General features: G+C 37.9%; 1 protein-coding gene across 3 annotated transcripts in view; it reads left to right on the plus strand.

The window, feature by feature from the left end:
- DLG2 (discs large MAGUK scaffold protein 2) overlaps positions 1-25,957 on the plus strand; it is a 982,636-nt gene that overhangs the window by 4,040 nt on the left and 952,639 nt on the right. For 2 of the 3 annotated variants that reach the window (XM_031505123.3, XM_085593076.1), the window contains one exon: positions 13,352-13,483. In XM_031505123.3, coding sequence (XP_031360983.1) covers positions 13,352-13,483 — 132 coding nt within the window. Of the gene's footprint in view, positions 1-1,069; positions 8,585-13,351; positions 13,484-25,957 lie in introns of all 3 variants that reach the window. The other variant, XM_085593066.1, reaches the window with a different exon arrangement.

The following is a 25,957-nucleotide window of genomic DNA, read 5'->3' on the forward strand; positions in this document are numbered from 1 at the left end:
AGTATGGCAACAGAGAAACCTGTGAAACAAGCTTTAAAACATACCATATTTATCACTGGAAGTTGTTACCAAGCACTGTTTTCTTTGGCACTGGCCAGTTGTGGATCTTTCTAAAGAACAACTGAAGTATTTTGGGAATTTACCATTGAAATAGCTCTCACATCTAATACCAGTCTTCAAATTTCACATAGCTTTGCACCTAATTTACACTTCACCTTGCTGCTTGATGTGATGCCTGCTATCTTGCTTTTAAAAGTCCAGGCCTGTATAGTTAGGAAAAAAATAGTTTGCTTAATAATAAAAATCATATAACTTACTGGAAGGTTTAATTTCTTATGGATGTGGAAAAAAAAGGCTTGGTTGTGGTCATGTGTCAGTACCTGATTTCCACTTCCTGATGTGCTAGAGTGAAAATATTTTGTTTTTCTGACTTCATTGTGGAGGGCAATGAGGCTCCACTGACATACTTGCTGGCAGTACCAGCAAAAAGCGAGGCTGGAAAGGGACTTTGGAATATCCTGTGGTGTTGGATGTGCTCACTTTAGGTGTAGGGTGAGATACTATGGATTGGTGCACTCTTGCTGCACAGTTAAACAAAGAGCTTTCTCTTTGGCTTTTGTTTGTCTCTAATTTTGAAGTACACTTAAAGTTTTAAATCAGACAAGACAGGAGTATGACTGTAGTTACAAAAATTTGTTGCCCAGTGCCATTTAGAGATGAAATGAGATGAACAATTTTGAGACGTAAAAAATCAATTATTTTTTGCTTAATTTTTACCTTTTGCAAACTAGGGTATTTCTGAATAGAACTATTAATGGAAATCATATGGAATTTCTTGAGGAAGGCTTTGCTTCAAAGTAAAATAATACTACCATACAGAAGAAGTGAAGTTAGGTTTTTGCATGGGTTTAGATGTCTGCTCTCCCTCCCTCCTTCTCTGAGTTACTTAGCTTGATTTCTATTAACTCTAGGAGACTATATTTAGATCTGTAATTGCACATATTTTGGATTCATCAACAGAATAGTTAATAGCAAAAATGTTTCTGTAATTCATTCATGTCTTTCACAGTGATGGAAAGAACTAATCTGTGATGAAGACCAGATTCCAGTTTTGGAGCCCTGCTTGTGATTCACACAGAGATAGCAGGAACCCCCACATCTGGGTGCCTGGCTGCACGTGTGCTTCTAGACTAACCCTGTCATCCTTGCACATCTAGCTGTGTCTAGGCAGTCAGAGATATGAGTATTGGGTTTTGTGCTGCCCTCATCCCACTTTGGATCTCTCAAAGGGAGAGGGATTGTACCTGTAGCTGGATGAAACCTGTGGGCTGCTTTTAATACCATCCTGACTTGCCCCACCTTGTTGCCCACCTTGTTTATAAAGATGTACTGATTCTGCCATGGAATAACTTTTTGCATATTTCATTTTATATTAAAAAATGCCTTCCATGACAGATTTTATTAAGCACATCAATGTCAAGAATTAAAACGTGCCAATCTGAATCCATGTGGACAACTTCTGGGCCATTTAGAAGAATCTGACAGATGTGCTCTATGAAATGCTGGATTTTGTAGAGGTAATGCTGGCTTTGTGGCTGGTCTGTTGAAAGGAAGGGGTCTAAGAACAACTCAGCAGGAACTATTAAAGTTCATAAAGGACCAGACAATGCTAGCTCCCATTCATCTTTCAAACTGGCAGCTTCTTTTTAGCTAACAAAATTTAAATTTAGGATCATAATTTTTGTGCTCAAAAATCTCAAATATGGTTTCACTCTTCTTACATCTTACAGCAGCAAATGCAACATGTATTGGAAATTTTCTTTCTCTTTTGCTTGTAACAGGTAATTGGTATTACAAGATTTTTGTCTTTTCAGTTGCTGAATAGGAATTCTCAAATGAGTATGTGGCTAAAAGGCTACTTCCTTCACTCCAAGTTTTGTTCAACTATCTCTCGGCTTTAACAGTTAATTTCAGTATGGGAGCAATGCAAATTTTAGTTATGTTTCCAGACTGTGGAAAGCACAATTTTAGATTTCCAAGAGTTAAACAAACAAGTGTCAGAAAATGACTATCTAAACCATGCCAATTTTCACCACAAAGCTTTGATTTAAAGATGTCACTGCTTTTATGGCAGTGAGGTTTTTCCAGGCAGACGTTGTTTCCACTGTGAGAAACAGTGAAGTATTTTGCCTACAAAAGGACTAAAGAAGCAAGCATTATACAGAACAAGCCTTTGTTATGTGCATGCACACTGCAAAACTAAGTGGGCTCTGGACTAGGAATAGTGAAATTTATGCTCTTTTTTCAGTCCTGTTATTCTGGTACTTCTCAGATGTTTAATGTAGATCCATCCCATTTTAGTTGCCTCACCCAGGTAGGATGCCCAGCTTTTTGTCCTGGAATGTTGCTTTGATCAGCAGAGAGAGAGATCCACCTCCAAAGGGCATTTTAACACACCTAAGATCTGCATTGCCTTCTGGACAATTGTCATTTTCTCACTCCCTGTAGACAAAACACAGGGTAACCGCACTATAACTCCCTTACCTCAGGTTGATGATGTCTCGTTCTCTCCTATAAATTTTAGTGGCAAAACATCTCCTTATCTGAGATATTTATGAGAGCTGACACTGTGTATTCTGTGAGTGCTATAAATTAACACTATTCATTAATTTAGGGGGGGAAAATTGTTATAAATTATTGTACTATTAGTCACTGGAATTGGAAGCAACCGTAGTGTTGATACAAGCACAAGAGGCAGCTGTGCATCCTCTCCTCCATTCCTGTTAAGTGCATATTGCACTCAGTTGAAGCAATGGTGTCTTGCATTATAAGCATAATCTTTTTCCTTCTCATGCTCTCTTCTTTCCTTCTGAATTTGTTCCAGATGGCCAAGCTAGATGTCAGAGGGTAACCATGGAGAAAAAGCCGAATTTGTAACTAGTGGCCAAATGTGATAAAAAATGATTTTGCAGTCCCTGCTTCAGCAAAATGAGAAAATCTGCCTTACTCAGATATGCTTCTTTGGTCAGGTCATACCAGGTTTCTGCATATTAGAAGTATTTAAGGTCTGTTTCACTGCGGTATCTTCTTGTATTTACTGCAAATTAACACGGTGCTGAACAACAGCTTTATAAAAATAGAAATAAAGATCATGTTTTCTCTGCCATATTCATCCCAGAAAGAGCCAGCAAGGCTGCCCTGACCTGATGGGTGATGGCAGTAGTAACCAACATACAAAATATGTGAAGAAAATACTTGCTCTTTATTTGATGTGGCCCAGAAGAGTTTTTGGTGTGCCAAAACTTTGCCAGAACAAGTCAGTGCAATTCTCCCTATTCACTTTTGGACTGAAGATGTTAATGCTTCCTTCAAAACATATTTATCAGGGAAATGAATCATGTAGAGTTCCCTGGAAAGAGGGAATCTGGACAGTTTACAGTTTCACAAGCAGAAGCCAGTCTTTTCTGATTTCAAATGGTCTTCTCTCTCCTGACCGTATGGGCATATCTCTCATCATGCTGTAGTGGAATAATTCCAGGCTCCTTCTGATTCAGATCTAGGTGTTGAGCACTATGTTAACACTGCCTTGCAGATGGATGTCTGCTAAGCTGTACTTTTAACCAAAAATCCCCAACCAAACAACCCCAACCCAGGGTTTGCAAATCTACAGACCCAGTTGTTTAATGTCCAAAATGTAACATTTATTTTATGTTGTTACCTAAAGGCGCATGTTGGTTTTTTTAATTGACTTGGAGATTCTAGTATAATACAAAGGTTTTCAAATTAAAAATTCCAACATGGATGTGAGAAAATGTAAGACCATAATGCCTTTGCTAATCAATAAAGGTAATTTGATCTCATTCCATTTTTTTGCATTACTAGAAAGCATTTGTGTTACTGAATTGTTTTCTTTCATGTAATAGAATGATTCTTTTCTCTGAGTTTGGAAGTTATTTATTCCTGAACAGGCATCTTTTTCTTAGTTTTCTGTCTCACACCAATTTTCACATTTATGTTAATTTTGATACTGAATGTTCTTTTAAAGGAAAAAAATACACAGCTGCTGTACTAAGTGTGCAACTCCTGGTTTTTACTCTTGCAAGTATACATCAAGTTCCACTAGTTTTGTGTCTTGCATTCAATTAGATTGTAAGCTCTTCAAAGCAGGGCACTCTAATAATTTTGCATTTTTAAGATGTCAATTTACATTTATTCAGCTGTATAAATAAGAGGTTTTCATTTGGTGCTATGTCATTTTGAGGGTTTGTGGCTTCATTTTTCATTCTGTCTTCATATTTGCATTGTTGATTTAACATTTTTACACCTAGATTTTTAACATTGTGACACTTGAAAGGCAGAAACAAGAAGGTCAGGTGAAACTACTTGTAATTGCAGAGTGTCTGGTTTTGGAAGGAGTCTCAAGGCCCCAGAATCTGCTCATTCTCTTGTTTGAAATTCAAACTGGTCACTTAGTCGGGTCACCAAACTGGAGCAAGGATTGTTAATGAACAGGTCCCACATGCCTTCAACATACCTGGAAAAAGAGAACTCCTTGGAAAAAAGGAATGGCCCTGGAAGGAATGATCAGCTGATACCAGCAGTTGCTAAAATCCTTTTGTGGTCCCCTGAGAAGAAGTGATGTGATGGGAAGAATTTGAGTCCCAGAGTGAGCCCCTGGTATTAACTGGCCTCTTCCTTCTGGTGAAGTCTGATACCTAAGATTAACAGGTTATACACTAAATACTGAGTATTTTTTCAATATTTAATTGTAGTTTACAGGCAGGGATGAGTAAGGAAGACATATCTGTGGGATTGCAGAAGTCAGATAGTCATCTAGGGGCTCTGAAGCAAGAATGTAGCTTGGTTTTCAGGATGCTTTCTGATAAACAGAAATGTTAAAGTAAAGTTTGTGAGTTTATCCTGAGCCACTTCCTGATCTTTATATAATTATACTATTCCTTGTGTTAGTACAGTTAGTCAAGTTTAAAGAATTATATTTAAAACAAAAAAAATGTGTGAAGGCAGCATTTTACCAGATTCGTGATTATATGTTGTAAAATCAAGTTGGAAGATACATGGACAACAAGGTTACATTGAACTAATCAACGCAGATGTATGAAATTTTTCTTAGTTTTCCTTATAGTAAGTTAGACAAAAAGTCTGATTCTTACAAATAGGCAAAAAAAAACCCCCAAAAAAACCCACCCAAAAAAAACTCAACCAAAACAGCAAACTCATCACTTTCCTGGTTGGTTGTGTGTGGTGTGTTTCATAAAGCTGATGGTTTTCTGTCCAGCTCCATCCACCAGTCAGTGTTCTGAATCATTACTGGGTGTCCAGCCTGAGTTTATAGGTTGTGTGTTAAGATAAATTTAATTCCAGAAAAGAGAATAAGAGGCTTTGAGAATGTCAAAAGTATACAAAAATTATGGAGGCTGGAACTGTGAAAAAGGACACTGAGCAGGGGAGGGACATGACAAATCAAACAAGTGTAGAAGAGGCTCTAATGGGAATAATGGTGGTTTGCTTTACAAATTGACATCTGGAGGACACGTAGTTGTCCTGATTTATAACAAAACATTATTGTTTTTATGTAGTAGGAAAAAATCATTAGAACCTTCAAGCACTGAAGTCAGATGGTGAGGGATCTTGTGGATATTGCAGGAGGTTACCAGTGCAATTAGATGCCATCTGGGTGTAAGCCTGGGTCCTTCTGCACAGCAGGGAGGAAAACTGTGAACCTCATAGGGCTCCTCCAGGCTCTGTGTCTCTTCTGTTTCTCAGAGTTCAGCTGACACTCATAACACAACTCCTGCCCTTCAAAGCAATCTGACTTGCAGAACATTTAGCCCTCTGCATTTTATCATCTGCTCAAATCAATATTCTGGAACAAGAGACTGGTGAACAACTTCTGCGATTCCGTGGCAGCTGTGTGGGGCAGAGAGACATGCAATAACACAACTGCATGGTAACACTGTTCAGTGCTAAGCTACTTGTCCTCTTTACTTCAGATTTCCTTGGCATTTGCATGCCTGGTTTCCCCTTAATATACCTGGGCATGTAACACTGCCTTGTTCTGAGAAATTTGTACTTGCATAGCAGTTCTCACAGTCTGTCTGGCCCATTTCTTGTCTGCTGACAGCATCATGGTCTAGAATGGACCAACACTGCTTCACAATGGAATTGTTCCTAAATTGGTGTTCTGCAGGAAAGCAGTTGTGCAGATAATTCACCAAGGCTATGGTTAGTTTAGGGATGTCACGCTTTTTACAGTTAATGGAGAGCAAGGGCAACTCAGAATGTAACCTCAATTTGAAATATCATTCCTTGAAAGACTCTCCACTTGTCCAAGGTTAATCTCCAGAGGCCATGTGTTAGCCTCCTCTGTGTGCCAATCTGGTTGCTAAAAGCTGAAACCCCTAGAAACAAGCTTGCCTGGTAATTCCTCTGATGATTACCCCCCTCCTTTTTCTGTCCCCTTGTTTTTCCTAGCAGGACAGAAGATGGATTTATGTGCCATGCATATCCTGAGGAGCTGTTATTTTTAACCCTTTTGCTTGTTGAGTGCTTGCCACACTGGGTGATTGTCACATACGTCACGCCTTATGCTCCCTCAAGGTTGTATAACCCATATGCTGCATTTTCTGGATTGTTGCTTAGTCCTTTTAAAGAGATGAAGGGCTCAGGATGCTGGGAGCTTTCTGGTTTTTACACATATTCCCTGTCTGCTTTCCCTCTGTGCAGACTACTAGGTTAATATGTGTCTCATATTAATGTTTATATGTAAATATTTTATGATTATTATTTGTCGAGTAGTTCTCAAGTCCTTTGAATCATGGGAGCTTACAGCTTATGTTTTTCTCAGCCAGCTTAGAGTACTGTTTCTTGAATTTCATTCTAAAATTTAACTTTCTGCTTTCTGCTCTTTTCCTCTGTGGGTAGTGAGTATTGTGTATTAGCAGGATTTATTCCTTTGCATTAGATGGTCTGTGTGAAGATCAGGGAAGGTAAATGAGTTAGATAGGTTTGACTTGGATCAGTCCTGAGGCAGGTTGCCTGGAAATTTCTAACTGCATTCCCTCCTGCTGATCTGTAACAACTCATTTTAACTTTTTGAGAATTTCAGACCAGAGAATCAAATCAAGACATCTTTAAATAATGGAGGCAGGGAACAGTGTTTGCTCCTCAGTCTCTTTTGGTGATCTGAATGAAGGTGTGAACTTTCCAAAATGAAAGTAGTTTTTGAGATCCTTTTTCTTCTAAAGTTATCAAAGATCACTGAGAACACTTCCTTGCTCCCTTTCCTGGTGTTCTGGTTCCATTTCTCACTTCTATTTTGGCTCCTGTGTTTCTTCTCCACCATTCTTCATGCCTTTTCCTGCTTCAATGCCCTACATTTTCCCAATTCTGGTTCTCAAAGACCTGTAAAGTGTCTCCTGAAATGTGTTGGCATTTCTTTTAAAATTCACCTCTAAAACAGACTTGGCAAGTCAGAAGATAACTGAAATCCCTTTTAGGAAAAAATAGATTAAGAAATTTAAAAAAGAAATTGAAATGAAAACACCCTTTCATCTTATCAATTCAGTTAGAGTTAGATCTCAACTAATGTTAAAATGTCTCTCGATAAATGTTAAATATCTCAATGAAACCTTATTTTTCATTGAAGTTAACATTTTTTTCCACCCTGTTGCTCCCCAAAAATATTTTCATTCACAAACTCTGGTGCCAGTGGGAGGAGAAAAATGTAAATGTGTTTCTAAACTTAGCAAGAGGCTGTGGTAGACTTGGTTCCCTGAGAGGCAGTGGCTGCCTGATACTCCCTTGTGCTGGTGCAGGGTGCGGTTAACCAGCTGAGTCTGATTTCTTCCATGTGCAGGGCAGAACTTATTGAGTTTGGAATTGTATTTTCGTTTTTTTTTTTTCTCTCCATCTTCTGAGCTACCTTGCTTCATAGCAGGAGTTGAATGACAGGATCATACTCCCAAGGAAAGCAGCAGCAGCTCTCAGCAGACTGGGGGTGTTCAAAGCACAACAATTTGAGTGCAAAATCAGTGACTGGTCCTGGCCAGTTACATATATGGGTCCATATAGAATTCAACCTATATGACTTTACTGTGGCCAGAAGGAGCTCAATGGCTTGAAAATACCCATACATGCATATATATGGCCTTAGCAGCATCTGCTTGAATTATGTGGTGGTTCCATTTCAACAAACCCTGGACTGAAAATGTAGCTGCTTGGAGACTGGTTTTTTGAATCACTTTTACTTTCTCATATAGTTTCAGTTAATCCTGTTAGTCAAACCTGTTCCTAATTAATTATTGAAGTTTACAGATAAACCTAAATTATCTACAGGTGTAGTATATTAAGTTCATCTGAAGGATAAATGGTGTGCCTAAACACCTGGGAGAAATTTAAGAAACTTGTTTCTGGGGTTTATGCTATGGTGTGGTATGTGACCTGCTATGTATGGGCAGGGCTGTATCATCTTCAGTCCCATATGGCAGCATAAAAACTTTTAAAATCAACTCAACAGTCCACACCAACAGAGCTGCAGATGCTTCAATTATACCAAGACTCTACTGTAAGTACTGCAGTGAAGTATGGTGTCTCCTTGCCTACATGGAGTTTTGAAGTGGATATGAGAACATAGAAATCAAACCAGCAGAGGAAGGGAATGCTTTTGATTCAAGGTACTGGTTAGTATTCTAAGTGGCATCCAGATCTTGGATATCACCCTGAGTAGTAGGTGGAATTGATTTTGATACCATTTTAGCAAAGTAGGTGATAAAATTATTGCAGTATTGATTTAAGTATGCATAATTTAAGTCTTTCATATGTGTGGCTTACATTTTAAGAGCAATGCTTTAGGAAACAATTTATTGGTGCTAATTTAATTTCTCCTGTTATATAGTGCATGTTACTCTGTATGTGCATGGATGTATAGCTTTGTTTCTTTTTGACAGTATCCCCAGAAAACTTTTTGTCTGTAAGATATACTAAAGTTATGTTTTGTTAAAATATAACTTGGGTTTTCTGTACAATTTTCTATACCATTTCTGTATTTGTTGTATCAGATATGTAAACATTGCCCCCATAGATTATTTTACTCTACAGCATAAATGTCTACTTATTGAAGTTTAAAATTCAACATCACAGAAAAAGCTGTGCAGTTGGGGTGCTATAAAGTGTGGCATATTCTGTAATGATACCATCTAGTAAAATAACTCTGAGGAAAGGATTTGCCTCCTCTTTGAGTATTGCACAGGTGAACGCATTAAGCAGAGAATCATTCTGTAGAAGAAAAATTGAATGATTCCTTGTGTGAAAAAAAAACTTTAGATTGATAGAGGAAGGAAAGTTTTCTGAGGGAGTCCAGTAAATAAAGTAACTGCTCTGTAGTTTTGTGTCACTATTACATATCTCTGATTTGCTGTATTGTAGCAATTACCTGTTCCCTGATCAGTAACATAAGCCACAAACTTCTGAACCACTTAAAAAAATTGTGGAGTGATAAGGAATAGAATTTACAGAATTGTGAATTAGTTTGGGTGAACTGAAAACTTCTTGGACAAAATCCTGTAGGACTGTAAAAGCTGTTTTATTCCTTGAAATGTCTTTCTTACACTTGTATTAAGATGTTTTGAGTAAGATTTATTTAAACAAAGCAATAATGCATTTACTGACTGTAAGAATATAAGCATGTTTTTGTAGGACTGTATCTTCTCAATGGTTCTTACCAAAGTCATCTTTCAAAGCCAATAGGATCAATTTAAAAATAGTGTCATAAAATACAAAGAAGCAGTAAAAAAAATTACATCTGTGTCCAGCAGGCCTCATGGGGCGCAGCTGATGCTGACTTTTCAGTGGTCTTTTGTTCACAGACAAAAGACCTACTCAGGATCCACACAGAGGCCAACCTCGGGATATTAAATTGTGTCTTTGGTGGTTTTGTCATCTTGCTTGAATTTGGCTTCAGTGTTAGTACTGGAGAATAGTGATTCCATAGGACAAATATTTTTGGTTGCATTTCTTATGTACTCTGTAAGGTACAGGACTTATTTTTGGCTGCTATAAATTGTGTGCTTTATTGAATACTGTAATCCATACAGTGATCCAGCCCCTCATGAAAGCCACCAATCTCTCATTCTTCTTAATGAAAAGAATGTGTGGGAAATCAGTTTCAAAAACTGCCACTTAACTGGGTGACAGGGAATATGGTTCTTATTTGAGTATTGTGCTGTAGTCCATTCTTGCAACCAGATAGTACTTAAACTTTGTAGCTGCAAAAGAAAAAATACTGCATCTGTGTTGGGTGTGGCTGGGCATTGACAATGGTTTTTTTGGGGAGAGTACTTAGCATTTTTGAGCTGAGCCATTTCATTACATTATTTCCTATTGCTGTGGTGTGCAGAGGTAGGAATGTGCTATGCTGGTGTTGAGCAGGATTGTGCCCCATCATGCTAAATACTGTCAAATCCGTATAAAGGTCTAGTTCTGAGTAATTTATAGCCAGGAGAGTTCATCAAGAAGGGGGAAAGTTTTTTTAAAGCCTAATCTGGTGATAAATTGACTGGAGATTCAAGTAGTCTCCATAATTCCCTTAGCTTTTCAGGACTACCCCAGCAGTAGTGATTGCACCAGCCCCTGTCCCTGACATGCTGAAATACTCTTGGTCAGGATCAGGATATACCTGGGTGTCCTGATTGAATCACCCAGCACATAATGGCTATTACAAGTTATTTGGAAAACTAGATACACTGCTGCCAAGTGAGATTGTGCAGGAAAAGGATGCAGCTCCATGCTGGAGCTTAGGGATGGAGTAAAAATTAATGTAGCCTATTAAAGCTAGAGAGGAAAATTAGGCAGGATGATTATTACTTGATTTGGGATTTAGATTTGACACTGGAACTGTACTCTGTTGCTGGTTGTTCAGTTTCTAGAGTTTAGGACTCTTCTGGGGTAAACAAAAAGTAGTAACAACAAGGAGTAGCAACAAAAGTAGTCTTTGCATTTTCATGAATTGAAAAATAGTATTTCAAGTGAAAATAAAAACTACTTGTATCCTCAAAGGATGCTACTTTTTGTAGCTTTGTACTTTTTAAAATATGGACTGTACACTTTAGGAAAGGAATGATTAATGAAGAAGGGGATGTCAGCATGCTTCACCAAGTCATTTAGAAAGAGAGTGGTATCCCTGGTGTGGAAGAGGCATTCACATCCTATTTTCCTAGTTTTTCATTCTACTCTTAAAATGTGTCCTCCATATTGGATATTTTGCAGTGGTTTTCCATCACTCTGGCTTCACTTTACTATAAGTAACCATGGATATGCATGTCTGTGCTTGGGAGAAGGTAAATTACTGATTCCAACCCATGCTTTTAGTTATGGACTAACTCTTTTATTGAGGGTGGCTAGAATGTTCAGTGTGTCAGTGAAAGTACAGATGTCTCAGGTGGGTCAGGCACAGTCATGAGGTCAGTAAAAGGTATGATTGGGTTTTTAAAAGCAAAAGTAGCTGAGCTTACATGCAGTAGTAGTTCTTTGTATCCAACCATATCCAACTTGGATCCAGGGCTTTATTTCAAGGCTGTGCTTTTGGTTTGGGCAATTTGATGGAAGCCCAGCTCACGTATTGTGATGTGCCCTTAAAAGGGCTGATCTCTCTCTCTCTCTGCATGGGTTGTAAGTGGTCCTAAGTGCAGTTGCCTAATCTTTACTTTCCTTAAGGATAGCTGTCATAGAAAGAAGGGGTTCCTCTTGGAGACCCCCTCAAGGTAGGATTAAAGCAGAGGATTGTGAGCTCCTCCATTGTAATCGCTAGACTGCTATAAAATGTTCCCTAATCTTCCTATCTATGTGATATGTTCATAAGGTTGGACTCAATGATCTTGGAGGTCTTTTCCAACCTTAATGGTTCTATATATTTATATATATGCGTCTGTGCACATATAAAAACATTTAAATAAAATTCCTTTTTATTCATTATGTTTTTCATTTCTCTGATAAAATGCCTGTAGCCAGGTAGAATTTCTGTGAGGAGAAAGAAAAAAACATTGCATCTTTTAAAATTTTAACAAGTGATTAAAAGTTTCCCCTTTTTTAATTTGAGAATGTGATCAGGTTACAGAATCTGAGTTGTGTCTCTGCCCTAATGTGAACTCATCTGGTTGTCACTTCCCAAGGTCTATAATACAGGGAGTTATCAAGATCCTGAACAAAGACAGACAATCTTTATACAGTGAAAAAGAAATTTTTTATTTTAGTTGTTTAGTAAAAAAATAATTATAAAGGCAATCTCTAATGGAAGAAATTTAGATTGAGGCAGTTGCTTTTAATTATTAATTTGGGGGGTTTAAGTGTTTGGGAATCTTACTGAAAGCTTGGTGGCAATTCAATTACAAAAGCATGTGCAGATATTTCAGTGTCATACATATGTTTGTGTACATTTCTGGAATCTAACTGGGATGGGGGAGAAGGACAGATGAAATCTGATTCTCCATGTTCCTCCATTTTCTTCTCTGTAAGATGATGGTGTTTGGATTTCATGCAATTTTACATGTCACTCACGCTCTTGGCAAGTGACTGCACAAAGATAATAGCAGCAGGAGAAACAGAGCTCTGCTCTTCTGGGCTCTTACAGAAAGACTGGATTGCTCTCTTTGAGCCAGTACATGGATGAAAGTCTGCTATCAAAGCCTCATTTACCAAAGAGGTAGATAGCAATTTTATGTATTGAGGGAACAAAAAAAACCAGCCTCACTCTTGGACACCTGCCTTTCAGATACACATTTGTCAGTCAGAGAACTGAGTGCTGTAGATGCAAAGCAAACACTTTCATGTCTTCTCTGAATATATTTTAAGGCCAGTTTTCCTGCATGGGTTTCCATAATGGTTATTGTATATAATTTTGTAGCTTCTGCAAGCTATAATTTGGTCCAGGCCGCATAACTTCCAGATGGTCTTGGATAAATAGGAGTTGAACACTTGTTATAGATGCTATTCCAAAGATCATTTTCCCATATGCAGTGTTGCATATGTTATTTGTGACATACAGCTAATGACAGAAAGCAGTAACACCACCATCCCTGGAAGTGTTCCAAAGGCATGTGGATGTGGCACTTGGGGACATGGTTTGCTGGGGAACACTGTGGTGCTGATTTAATAGTTGGACTTCATGTTGTAGATCTTTTCCAGCCATAGTGCTGTTATGATTCTATAAACACTTCCTATAAATGTTGCTTGTATGTGTGAAGAATGCCTCTCAAAATGTGTAGTTAACATTTGAATGTTTAGATACTTTTCAGAGCTAATGAAGACATTGTTGTTTTGTATTTTTTTTTTTTTTTAGATACTGACCGAGCTTTAGTACTGCTGGAAGAATATTGCAAAAAACTGCGGAAGCCAGAAGAGCAACAACTGAAAAAAGCCATCAGAAAGGTGATGGGCATCTTTAAGAGCAGCTTGTTTCAGGCACTCCTAGGTAGGTACTAATGTTTAGTATTAGGTGCACTGTCTTGGAGGCCAAAGCTAGGTCAGACCTAGTAACTTTCTTATTAGTCACTATTTAATTTTGTGTTTATGGTGAAAAGCATGTTGAAGTAATCCTTACAGGTTCTCTGAGCAGAAACTCATCGTCCTGATATTTTAAAGGTATTTTCATACTTACAGAGAAGGAAAAGTAACAGAAACCTAATAAAAGTTTAGGAGTAATTATTCAATATCTTAACTTTGCTGCTTTGCTTTATTTAATGGAAAATATAGAATCAGAGTAGGATATAACTGTTTATGCAAAGATGAAGCCATCTTCACAGGTAAATTATCAAAGTTTAATGGATTTCACTGTCACCAAGTAGCCTTGAAAATTTTTGTTGTTTTGAATTATGTTTTTGTGAAATGTTTCAGCAGAGAAACTCAAAAATGAGTTAAGAAAATTGCTCTAGGACACAGTTTCACAGAATGTTCCCATTTGTGTGGTGTTGCAGTGTTCAAATAGATGTGCTGGTGTATCACTGTCTTTCTTCCACTTGAAGATCCCTATTTCATCTTGTAACTGATGTTAAAATCAAGCGCTCGTTGTTTTGGAGCCTTATATAAAGCAACCTCCATAAGTTGTTATGTATAATGTTTTCAAGGTCATGCATGTTTGCCTTGGCATTTCTTTGTTCTTGTGCTGTGCCTGGGCCGCCAGTCATGGGAAATGGTGCCTGTGACTGTGCATCTCCCTTGCTCTACCTCCCTTTGCCCTTTTGCTCACATTTCATGGCCCTTCCTTCATGCACAACTACATTTTGTGAGGAGCTTGTCTCAAGGGTGCATTTCCTAACACAAATTATGTTTGTGGAAGTCCACATGCCTTCAGCTTATGGCTGTTTGAAGCCAGAGTATCAGCTGTGCTCCTTGCAGAGCTACAGTCAAGGCCAGTTATGGAAAAATTTATGATTATGCGTCATAAAAGTGGAAGCACATCAATAATGCATTATTACTGGGAAGACAATGGAGGTCTGGGACTAGTTTCAGGAATTCCCGTAGCATTTGTAGAAAATGTGTACTACCAGTCTCTAACATTTCCTGCAAATGGAATTCATTAATGTTAGTGCTATTTTACTTGTAACTTTTGTTAACTTCTTTAAAGCGATGAGCTTTATTTTATAAACTCTGCATAATTTTAGTTGCTCTCTATGCTTTAAAAAAGGAAAGGGATTAATAATTGAATTTACCAAATAGTTGTCAATAGATTTGAAAATAAGGAGAAAAAAAATTGGACCTTTCCATATTGTCTTTATGAAGGTGACTATGGATATAGAAATGTGTACTGAAGAAATATGCTAGTCACAGAAGTGACATTAGTTGTACATTTACTTCTGCACTACTTGGAAGTAATTAGGGTACATCATAGTTTTCCAACAACATGTGTGCTTTGTGTGTGGCTGCACTAAAATATCTGTTCTAACGTGTTAGAAATGAAAAAGTGATTATATCTACAATAAGGTTGAATCCAAAGAAGAACTTGCATCCTTTGATTGCTACAATAACAGATAGAGGAGTATGGTGTTACAGAAGTTAGCATTTTAATTTGTGAGCCTTTAGATGTCTTTCCCTGCTTCTTAAATGCTTCCTTTTATAGTAGAGATTTGGGAATTGCAAGACATGTTCAAAGTCTCTCATTAGTACATTTGGTTTGTTACTTGGTTGGTCTGGATTCTGGAATCCTCTGTGAGAGGAGACATCCCTCACATTTTAATTGTGGCAGATGATGTTATTACACAATCAATAATGAGGTTTTTGCATAATTAGTATTTAAAAAGACCCTCACTTCCATAACATCTGTTTTGGTTTCATGGCATAGTTTCTCTATTCATGTATAAATCAGGCCACTACACAAAGGAATACTTAAGGCAGAGCTTCTGGTCTCTTCTTAAGTTCTGTACTGCTAATCTTCCTTTGTCTTTTATATTTGCAGAATGTCTAATGGTCTTGAAAGTGTCCATTTTTCTGAGCCTGATCTTAATGAGACTTAATTTCCAGAATTTGAAAGTTCATTGCTTTCCAAAACACTCTCATTTATAGCTGTCAAATATTGGTTATATCCAGCATGATTGACCTTTTGAATATTTAGGCTGTAAGTCCTAATGAAAAATGATTTTTTTTTTTGTACAGAACTGGATACAGAGGTGTGCATTCTTACGAGGAATGAGGTGAACATAAAATTATGTGCCAACTCTCACAACTTTAGTGGAATTTGGTTCCTTTAGAAATAAATTTATCCATTGTAACCATCTCTGCTCTTTAAGTGTGGGTTCAATTCTTATTAATTTCCAAAAGGCTTTGAAAATCTGTTGGGTGTCTTAAATTGAGTATAGCAACAACAGTTAAAGAAAATAATAAGTCACTTTTCAAATCAAGGATAGTCTAGCTCCTTTTATTCTTAGTTATGCTTGTGTGATTATGATGATTTGATTCAGCCATCTTTGAACTTGGCTTCTCAATGTGTGTGTGACTATTTTTATCTTCAATGTGTTTCGTAAATATTAAATGTGGACTACTGAACAGTGGGGTAATATGAGAGAAAGGAAGATTCAATGTTTTTCTTGCATATATTCTACACATGCAAGGAGACACTACAATAAGGAAAAATTCTGTAAGTGCTTTACAGAAGGATTATTGAAGGATTGTCCTTTTACATTTTAATTAGTGTTTAAAAGCGTTCTCTTCTCCCTTTGGGCTGTTCTTGTTGCTGGACTTCTTGCTAGAGTGGCTGTGCTCAGTGACAGCTGAGTTAGTTGCTAAGAGGAACATTTTCAAAGTGACATGTGGAACTGCAGTCTCTGGAGTGCCACTTAGACCCCAGTGGCCCAAACACAATGCTTTGAAAATCCAGGCCGAAGAGCAGAGAGGAGGAGCAACTCTTCAGAAGGAGCATGCAAGGGGAAGAACATGAATTTAGATGTTGACATTACTGTTAATTTAATTCTAGATTTCATTGACCAGAAAGATTTTACCCACTCTACTATGGGTAGTGAGGAGTTATTCTGTTGTTAGGGCCTTTTAGGGATTTTTCTTTTTGTAGGTTCATCTGTAGCTAGCTGATAGTAAAATCACAAGGTTCTCTTAAATTGTAGCACATGTGCTGATGTGAACATTTTTAAAAGGAAGAGGAAATGAAACCTCCAGAAATCCAAATGCCTCATTTGTTGGGATTGTCTCATAATGGGGCATCTTGGAGACATTGTGCTGAGATAAAAAAGGGAAATTGTGAAAGAGAGTAAATAATAGTCATCTGGATGTGTCAGGGCAACCAAATATTTTTTGTTCCAGTTCTGTTCTTTACAAAACTTAATAAATTTTAATAATGCAGTACATAGTGTAGTACAATTTGTTTTGAGAAACCTCTGCTATGTATTTGTCTAGCCTTCATTTCATTAAGAAAAGTGCATGATTCCACAGCTTAGAGGGTGGTTCTGTGGAATGAGAATGGATAAAAGAGGTTTATGTCAGGGTTGTTTGGGTTTTTTTGTAGAAACATCTCTATAAAACATAATTTTGTTTCTAGCAGGAATTAAAGTGCCACAAATAACTGTAATCATCTTATGCAGTATTAGGTAAAAACTAATCTCCATAGGTTTTTCTAAAATTCGGATAAACCCAATCTGCAGTCAGTGACGTATTTCCTGTGGACTTTGAGACCACATCTTGTGGTTTTTTTTTCATGCTTGCGTACCTTTGCCTGAATTTTAAAATGCCATATTTCTAATTAAAATATGCATCACCTTTTTTTTTAATAGTATTGTACTATTTTTGCAAGATAGTGCAGATGTTCTGAAACTCATCTTAAAAATTGCTGTAGCAAACATTACTGGTACAGAATTTATCATCTGTGTCACAGCCTGCACTTAGAGACTTAGGATACAGTGTTACATTTCCAGTAGGCCAGTTTTTTTAGACTCTTTTCCTCATTCAGCTCACTTTTAAATAAAACTTGATAATTCTTAAAATGGATTATTATAACATGTCTTTTAAAACAAGTCAGAAAGGAAGTCAGATGATTTTTCTGCAATCTCATATTACTCTTCTGTTAAAAGATTGTACAAATGAAGTGGCAGTACAAATCAGTAGCGTTACATTAATCTCCAAAATTCCAGAGACCTAGTTAAATCTTGTATTCTTCCATGTTACTGGAAGGTGCCTAGGACAGATAGGGTATATAAAGAGGACATTTCAAAGTTCTAAAGCAAGTTTCCCTTTTGTTTAATTATTTTAGGACATATGTATCTATTAAAAATAGCATAGTCTTTGAGAAATGCAAGTATTTATTATAGCTAGCATGAAGCAAGCCAAAGGCTTGATTCATATGGATTTGTCTTAGTTTGATTTACCTTGGTGTCTACAAAGTTGTGAGCTGGGTCTGACATTTCTCTTGCACTTAGGGCCATGGTTAAATTTCTAGATAGTTTAGGTATGAAAAAAAACTGGAGAGGAACCTATCATAGGAGTAATGATGGAATGTTGGAACATGTCACTGTCATAAAAAGAAAACTCCAAGAATTAAAAATTAGGAAGATTTTGATAGGCATAGCCAGGTATGTCAACTAAGAATAGTGATGAAAAATGGCCCCCACATTATGTAGGCTTTAATGCTGAGAAGAATAATGATACTGTTGACCATACAGGGAGAGGAAGAAAATACAGGAGATTAGTAATAAGGCAAAGAATTTGTTGAGGCATATTTGTGTTTAAGGAGAAAGTTTTTAATGAAATTTAAGAAGAGAGGGAAGGAGGTGGGTCAGAACTTGGGAATAGATATATGAAAAGCAGGATACAAGATAAGAAAAGCAGACCTGCATCACAGTCCTGGGCTGGAGATAAGGCCTGTACCAAAGTAGTGTGAAGAACATTTATAGAGGCCAGAAAATGCAAAAATGGAGTGCTGGTCATACATGGTAGTGCTGAGATTTGGACAAAAGGCATAGGAATAATCTATTGAATGCTGAAAGTTATTACTGTCTGATTCTGTGATCTGTCTTTAAGAAACACTGCTATCATATATTCAGACTTTACTTCACAACCACTGAGACCTCTTTTGTACTTCTTTCTTTGAGTAGGCATTTAACATTCATGGCACCACAAAAAACAAGGCAATGTTCAGTTCCACAAGGCTCTTGATAAAGCTGCTAGTACTGAGGAAATCCAGATGGAGGACTTGTTAGACAGTCATCTTTCTGAGGTGAGGCAATGGTGACTGTTGCTTGCTACTACCCATCTTTCCCAGTCCCTAGGAGGAAGCATGTTTTGGTAGTTGGTACTGTGTCCATGTTTTAGGGACCAGAAGGACATGAAATGAATTTCTGTGCTGGGAAACTTTTCCACAGGAAAGCACCACTGTGTGTTGCCTATTCATACTTGCTAGGCTTGCTCTTGGTAGATGTTTTCGTCTCACTCTTGTGTTCTGTGTGCTCAACTCCTTGCAGTGCTCCTGATGTAAGGTCACTTGTCTCCTATGTCATTTCCCTCTAGACTTGCTCTCAGTGAGGTGGTTTCTGGTCATGTCAGGCTGTTTCACTCACAGTAACACCACTGGATTCCTCAGATGTTAATCCAGTGCAGCCAAACCTGTGTCCAGCCCAGAGACATTAAGCAATTCTTCTGCTGAGGGCCTGCATCCACCATTTGTGAAGTCAAAGAATAAAACCCCTACTGATTTTTGCTTGCTTGGGAATCTTGTGTTGTTGGGGTGATTGTCTGAGATTTATATTCAGACCTTCCCTGACTGAGGAATACAGATTCTTCTATTGCTGTATCTAAAAATATTGAAACCCTCCCTATTAAAAATGTTGAGGAGCAAAAGAAATGTGGAAAACCTCTTCAGTGCTGTCACATTTGAGAGATGCTCAAATGATGTCTCTGACAATGGGGAAGCCTGTTATTACTCTGCACAGAGTCCTACTTTCCCAAACTGGCGTCTTTCTTTGTTGCAGCATAAATTACCGCAGAACCGAAATTTAAATTCAACAGCAGCTTTTGTTTTGCCTGAAGACAGCTGCAGCTCTTTTATTCTTGAAGTCCAACTCCCTTAGTAAGCAATTTCTGTGCTTTCTTTCAAAAGAGCTAAAGGTAGTGCTCAATCTTTGGGATGGTTTGAAGCTGTGTGATTTTTCTTTTTTATGAGCTGGGGGCTGGATTGCGGCCAACTGGAGGAGCTAACCCTTGCATTTCTTCAGTGAAAGTCTGGCCACAAGGAGTGGACCACTTCTTAAAAAGAAAATAAAAAGGCAGATCTGTTCTAACTGATTTCTAGTGGGTTTTGGCCCACTGCTGTTTTTACTTCCATGGCAGTGCAATTTCTCCTGTGTTGTTATGATTTCTCTCAATCTCTTACAATTCCTCCCAACCCATGGTGCCTGTGGATCCTTTAGAGGAAATAAGGCTTCTTTGCTTCTATCGGGTTGCATTGACAGTGGGCAGAGGGCCCAAATTTAGCTGGTGGGAACTGACAGGTGGATGCACGTGGAGAAGGATGACGGACAGACATCATGTTGCTGTAGAGGAGTGGAGATACTAGAGAGGGAGATTCATAGGCTGACAGAATGGGCCAGGTTGGAATGGACCACTGGCATCCCAAGTGGACATCAGCTAGCCCAACCTCCCTGCTTAAGCAGGGTTCCCTAGAGCGCATCACTCAGAATTGTGTTCAGATGCCTTTTGCATGTCTCCAGGGGAGGAGACACACAGCTTCTCTGGGCAGCCTTTGTGTTTTGCTGAAGTCTGAAATGTTACCCAGCTTTTCTTAGTTGTGTCTGTGATGGAGGAGCTAAAATGTTTCTCAGAATTGCTTTATTCCTTGGGACTTAATACATGTTAATGTGATGTCTTACTAGTTGGAGGTGAGGAGCAAAGAGAGCCAGGGCATGGTGCTCCTTGTTCTTGTTGGCCAGCCTGGTGATGTGAGTAGCCAGCTTCTTAATATGAAAGCTATTTATCACCTTGAGGGAAAGTATGTGCAAAGATGTGGGAATCTTGTGTGGGTACCCTAAAACAGTTTTTACTTGAAATAACTGAAATATTAAAAAGCTTGTGAATTACCAGAAAAGACCTCAACCCAAAACCAAAGCCCTGCTACCTCTTGCATTTATGGGATGCATGCTGATGAACTCTGATAAATAGAAGATCCCAGCCCAGGTCTGTGTTTGGATTCTCAGCCTGAGTACAAGAAGAAACCGATTACAGCACTGATACAACCTGGGTAATACATAATCACTTGTAATCCTAGTGCAACCCTCTGCTCGTGTTTTGCTGCCTTTTAACCCATGAATGACAACATTTACATCTCAGACAACGAATTTGGAACCTTTGGGGACTTTTGTGATTAGAAGCGCAAAAGCTATTAGAAAGAAATCATTTTTTAACATGAGCAATATGAGAAGTGTTGAGGTTGTTGGTTTTCAATATCCAGCAAGGAATAAAAGCTGGTTTTTGTTTCTGTAGGGTTTGTTTTTTGGTGCTTTTTTTAAGAGCATCTTGGCCATGTGGCTTCTGTGTATGATTAGAATTAATAAAATGCAGTTGCAGCAGCTGTTAGTGTGTGGCTGCTGTCCCAATGTGAAGCTTTTCTTTCTCTTTGCATTAAATAGGGATAACCCCTTATTGTTGTTTTGTGAGGAGAACTAGAGACTAATTATTAAAAGATTCATTTTGATAATTTGGTTCTATTTTGAATAATGCAGTTTCCTTTTTAAGGCTGACAGAATATACAAGAACAATGAGAGATGATTTTCTTTTGGTGTTAAAGGAAGAAATACTGGATTTATATCTTGCTAATGTAGTTTGTACATCTACTAATAAAATGGAAGAAAATAATCTGGAGCAAGCTGTTCCATCACTAATCCCAATGTTTATTTTTGTCTCTAAAATAGCAGAGCTGTTCTCCCTTGCTAATGTTTTGGTCTGCAGAGTCATTTTAGGCTAGACTGTGATGAGACTTTTGTTCAGTAAATATAACTTTTTTAGGAGACTGCATGGTAATTTTAAAATCAAAGAAACATTATAGCCTTGAAGAGTGTTATACCTTATATTTCTCAAAGCTGTTATGAGCCACTGTGGATGTTTTGGAATCTCAGTACTCTTCTTACTGAATCCTGTGCTTCCAGTGTGTTGTAGGAGTCAGTGAAAAATACTGATGGGAGTGATTTAAGTGCAATTAGGATTGAGCACTGAACAATAAAATGTATCAAAGTAAACTACTTAATCTTAGATACACATACCTGTATATATTTGTGAATATATATGTCTATATATAGAATACCTATATGAATTAATATATACATATTGTGACAGGTAACTGTGGATATTGTATTTATCTCAAACTTCTGCTGTAGTTTGCTCAGGTATTATTCTGTGCTTGTGAGTTCTGTTGAGTATTAAAGTGTGTCTTGAAAAGAAATGCTGCAGACTGTGTTGCTCATTTCTGTTACATGCTGTCTCTTATGAGGTCCATTTTCTGTGTTTGTGTTCCGTCACCCTGATCTGCCTCTGAGATAATTAGGTGCTCTTTGCAAAGACTGAATTTGTTTTTAATTTGTTCTTTCCTGTCTTCATTGTGTCATCATAGTAATGTGGCATTGAATATATGTTGATACAGGTGATTAAGGCACCATTGCATAAAACCCGAGGCTTTAGAAATAGAAAATAGTTTTTATAAAAATTATCATTACATATTATGTTCCATTATGTTATTTTGTGTTATGCAAAAAGGATATGGTATTTCCAAACAATGTGAAAACAAGAGAATTAGGTAAGTGATCAGAGGGCAGTGTTTATAACTAAGCCAGTTTGGTGAACCGAGTTCAATTCCTGTGCATACATACACTCTGATACTTATTTATTTGACCTCAAACTTGTTTTCTTCAAAAATCCTGCTTCATTCAGTGTGCAGAAGGGGCACTACTCAGCTCATGGTTGTTCATTGCTTTCCCATCATTATTTACCCTGTGAGAGGTGCTACAGAGGTGGTACTGAAGCCCTGAGAAATAGAAGTAAAAATATCTTCCTCTTTTTGAGGCCTGATTGGAGACACTTCTGACCTGATACATCACCACATGCACCCCTTCCCATGACTGACCACAGCTCCAGCTGCATGAGCAAGTGTCATTATTCCAGCAAGACTGTCTCGGTGTCTCATTTTGGGTACATAAAACATGAGGATCATCTGATGGGTGATAATTTTTGAAAAATACTGTGTGTGTGACTTTTTGACCTCAGTGAGACTATCAGTAGGAGTCAGGGGTAGGATCTAATTCCAAGGGTGGCATTTAATGCTCTTAAGCTAAAGAACCCTCAGGAAATCTTCTTATTGCTCTCAGCCTTTCAACTCCTCAGATGGTGAAAATTTTACTGAGGCAGCTTTCCCAGAGGTCTACTTTGTATACTAAATCAAGTGTCAGAGCAGAGGGACAAGCAATGTGTGGCTATACACCTAAAATGTGACACTTTCTAACTTTGGACTTACCTTGGCAACCTTATCAGTGCTTTGGAGTTAATTTTGCATGGTGATTTTCTAGACTTTAAGTTAGTAAAGAGAGCTGCTCTTCATAATTTTCATTTTTTGATGGTATTAATAACACATGTTTTAAAGAAAGGTCAAAACTGTTGGGTGCTTCCACATGAGCCTTCACTGCCTGAGCTTTTAGAGATGCTGATGCTACTGAAAGTGCTCCTTCCTTTCTCTTAGATCTAATTTTTATCCCAATAGTTAGGTGGTTTAGATGAACTAGGTGATTTCTAATGCAAAATGGAGTATTTTTCCAAGCAGACAGTAATTGTATAGCAGGAGAAATCCAACCTAATTGCAGTGAGACAGATGGATAAATACAGGGTTGAAATGTCGAGTGGATATTTTCTCCCAAATCTTGCATTTTGAGTTGTTTTTGATCTTCAGCGTTGAACTAAACTGTAACTTCATTATTTTTCTTCTTTAACCTCTCCAGCCAAAAGGCTGTTCTGTTTTTATTCTCATCATATTTTCATACCCAGCCTGCCTTTTGAAGATTTAAAAGTAAGTTTTGGTGTGGTAGATTGCCTTTCTCATGTTTGTTTAGTTGTGTTTAACATGTAGCAATTAATTTATTTTTTAAGTTTTGTAAATACAATGTGAAAGGCTATAGATACAGTTAGAAAAAAGTATCTTTGAATGCTATTAAAAGTTGAAGTAGCCTAACCCTTCCTCTAAGTAAAGTTTAGAGTGACATCTTGTGGTTACACTGATTTCAAATGCATATATCTGTTGGCATTATTTTATTTTTTTCCACAGTAAGCATGGTGTTTTCTGTTTCAAAATGTTCTGAATTGCTTACCAGAAGTCTGATAATTTCTTTAAGGCACAGAAAACATTGCTATATGTCAGGGCCCTGTAAGTATAATTCATTTTTTATTGCATAAAGTTTATCCCATGTACCTGTGAGTTTCCAGTGTTTTGAACTTCAATTCAGGATGTTTTAATTCTCTTCCAGCTATTTGGAATTTCTCAAGAAGTTTCGATTAGCACATCTCTCAGCAACATCTGTTTGTGCCAGTTCATTAGCTGTCCAAAGATTTGCTTAGGTTGAGGTGAAAATAAATATGTCCAGGTGGCTTTCATGGAGGCCAAACTCATTTCAAATCCATACTGCAGTAGTGTATATTGTGTGCTTCCTATGGATCAGCCTCCAAGGTGTTGGGTGCTTAAATGCACCATATCCAAATGCCTAGAAGGTGCTCAGACTACAGTTTTGTGCAGTTTTTCTTAATGAAATACAAAACTTTTCAATGCCAGGTGGAGATATAGAGTAATTCTGTGCCAGAAGCTTAAAGGACCTGGGGAAATGTGGGGTTTGCTTTCACTTTTGGGAAGCTCTCTGCAGAGGTGCAGGAATTGTGCCCCTGCAGAGGGTTTTGGCTGGGCCAGCAATGTATTGCCTGGTTCAGTCTTTCAAATTTACCATACAAATGTGTTTTCCCACTCCTCAGCATTAGAGAGGAGAAAGATGGTGATAATCTACTAGGTCAAATTTTAACTACATAAAATGTTGATGTTACCATGGAGCCATCTGGCAGTTGAATACCTGATTGTGAAATTAACTGTTCAATAAAAGACACTTGACCTTTCTAAGAAGTAAATTCTGTTTAGGAGAATGGATTCATTAATGTATCTCAAATGAAAAGTCCCTCTAGCGCTGCTCCGTGGCACATCACTCATAACATGTGGCCCCGGATCTGCTGTCAAGTTTTTTGACATGAGAGGCTGGATTCAGGAAAGGATTCTGTGTTTGTAGAACTCAGGTGTTTTTTGGAGGTACTTTGGTCATATGAGGGTGCCAGCACTGATTGATGTGGTGTGCAGGCAATGTTAAGGATTTTAATTATAAAGCATACAAGGAACATAAAATCCAAGAATCCTAGCTCAATGATCCTAAAAGAGCCATCTGGTGACCTCATTTATTAATTTCATGAAAAAAAAAAGTGTGACGTTTTCAATTAAGATGAATGCTTGGCTGCCCTGCCAGAATTGGTTTTGGTGGATAAGTAAGTAAAAGTTAAGCTGTTAATATAACCCTGAGACTGGAAGTGCTGATGTAGATTGGGTGTAACAACAGAGCAAGTAATTTGGAGGTTCTCTCAGAGTGGGCTAGCCTGTAAAAATTATGCTTGAAGTACAAAAAATGTGTTTAAATGACGTATTTACAGAGATAATTCTGGAGATTTCCTTGGCAAAATGCCTCCACCCATTCCAGTTTAAATAGTACAGAAATTTGTAGGTGGTTAGGTACCAAACTAATGCTGATCTTTTGAAAATGCCTTCTCCTTTTGTCACAGAAAGGAATGACTGGTGATGATGTTTCATAGGAAAAGAAAGCTGTCTGCTCTTTGTTTCATTTCTGTTGCACAGACAGAAATATCCTTATTGCCCTTCTTGAATGGCTGCTTGGTGGATTTTGTCCTGTTATGAATCATAATCTTATTTAAAAATTTTGTCTGCCCAAGAAAGAATTTGGCTCTTCATGCTGAGACAGCTGGATATTAAGTAGGTTTTGCGATGGGAGACTGTAAAGAGGTTTCTCTGTAATGCAGGACATGAGGCTGAGACAACGCTGTGCAAATCAGAGGTTTTTTTCCAAATTGTGATTTCCATGTGGTGAATTCCTTGCACTGGCGGCAGATAACCCATTGGTGCAGCCACCAACAGAAATAGGGCAGAAACCCTGTGCCAGTTGATGAGCCTTGCTGCTGAGTGTGATGCTCTCTACTGGGTGGGATTTGTTGAAAATAGAGGTTCATCAGTGAGATAGTATTTGAGTGGTGGAATAGCTGTTTGAGGGCTTAATTATTGAATTCTCTGAAATCTAAACAGCTACTCAGCCTCTTTCAGCAGCATAAAGCCAAAATCTTAGTGTGCTGTGATGATCACTTAAGACACCTCTTTCATTTT

Source organism: Lonchura striata, chromosome 1, assembly GCF_050655825.1.
Source record: "Lonchura striata isolate lonStrDom1 chromosome 1, ASM5065582v1, whole genome shotgun sequence".
NCBI classification, from domain to species: domain Eukaryota; kingdom Metazoa; phylum Chordata; class Aves; order Passeriformes; family Estrildidae; genus Lonchura; species Lonchura striata.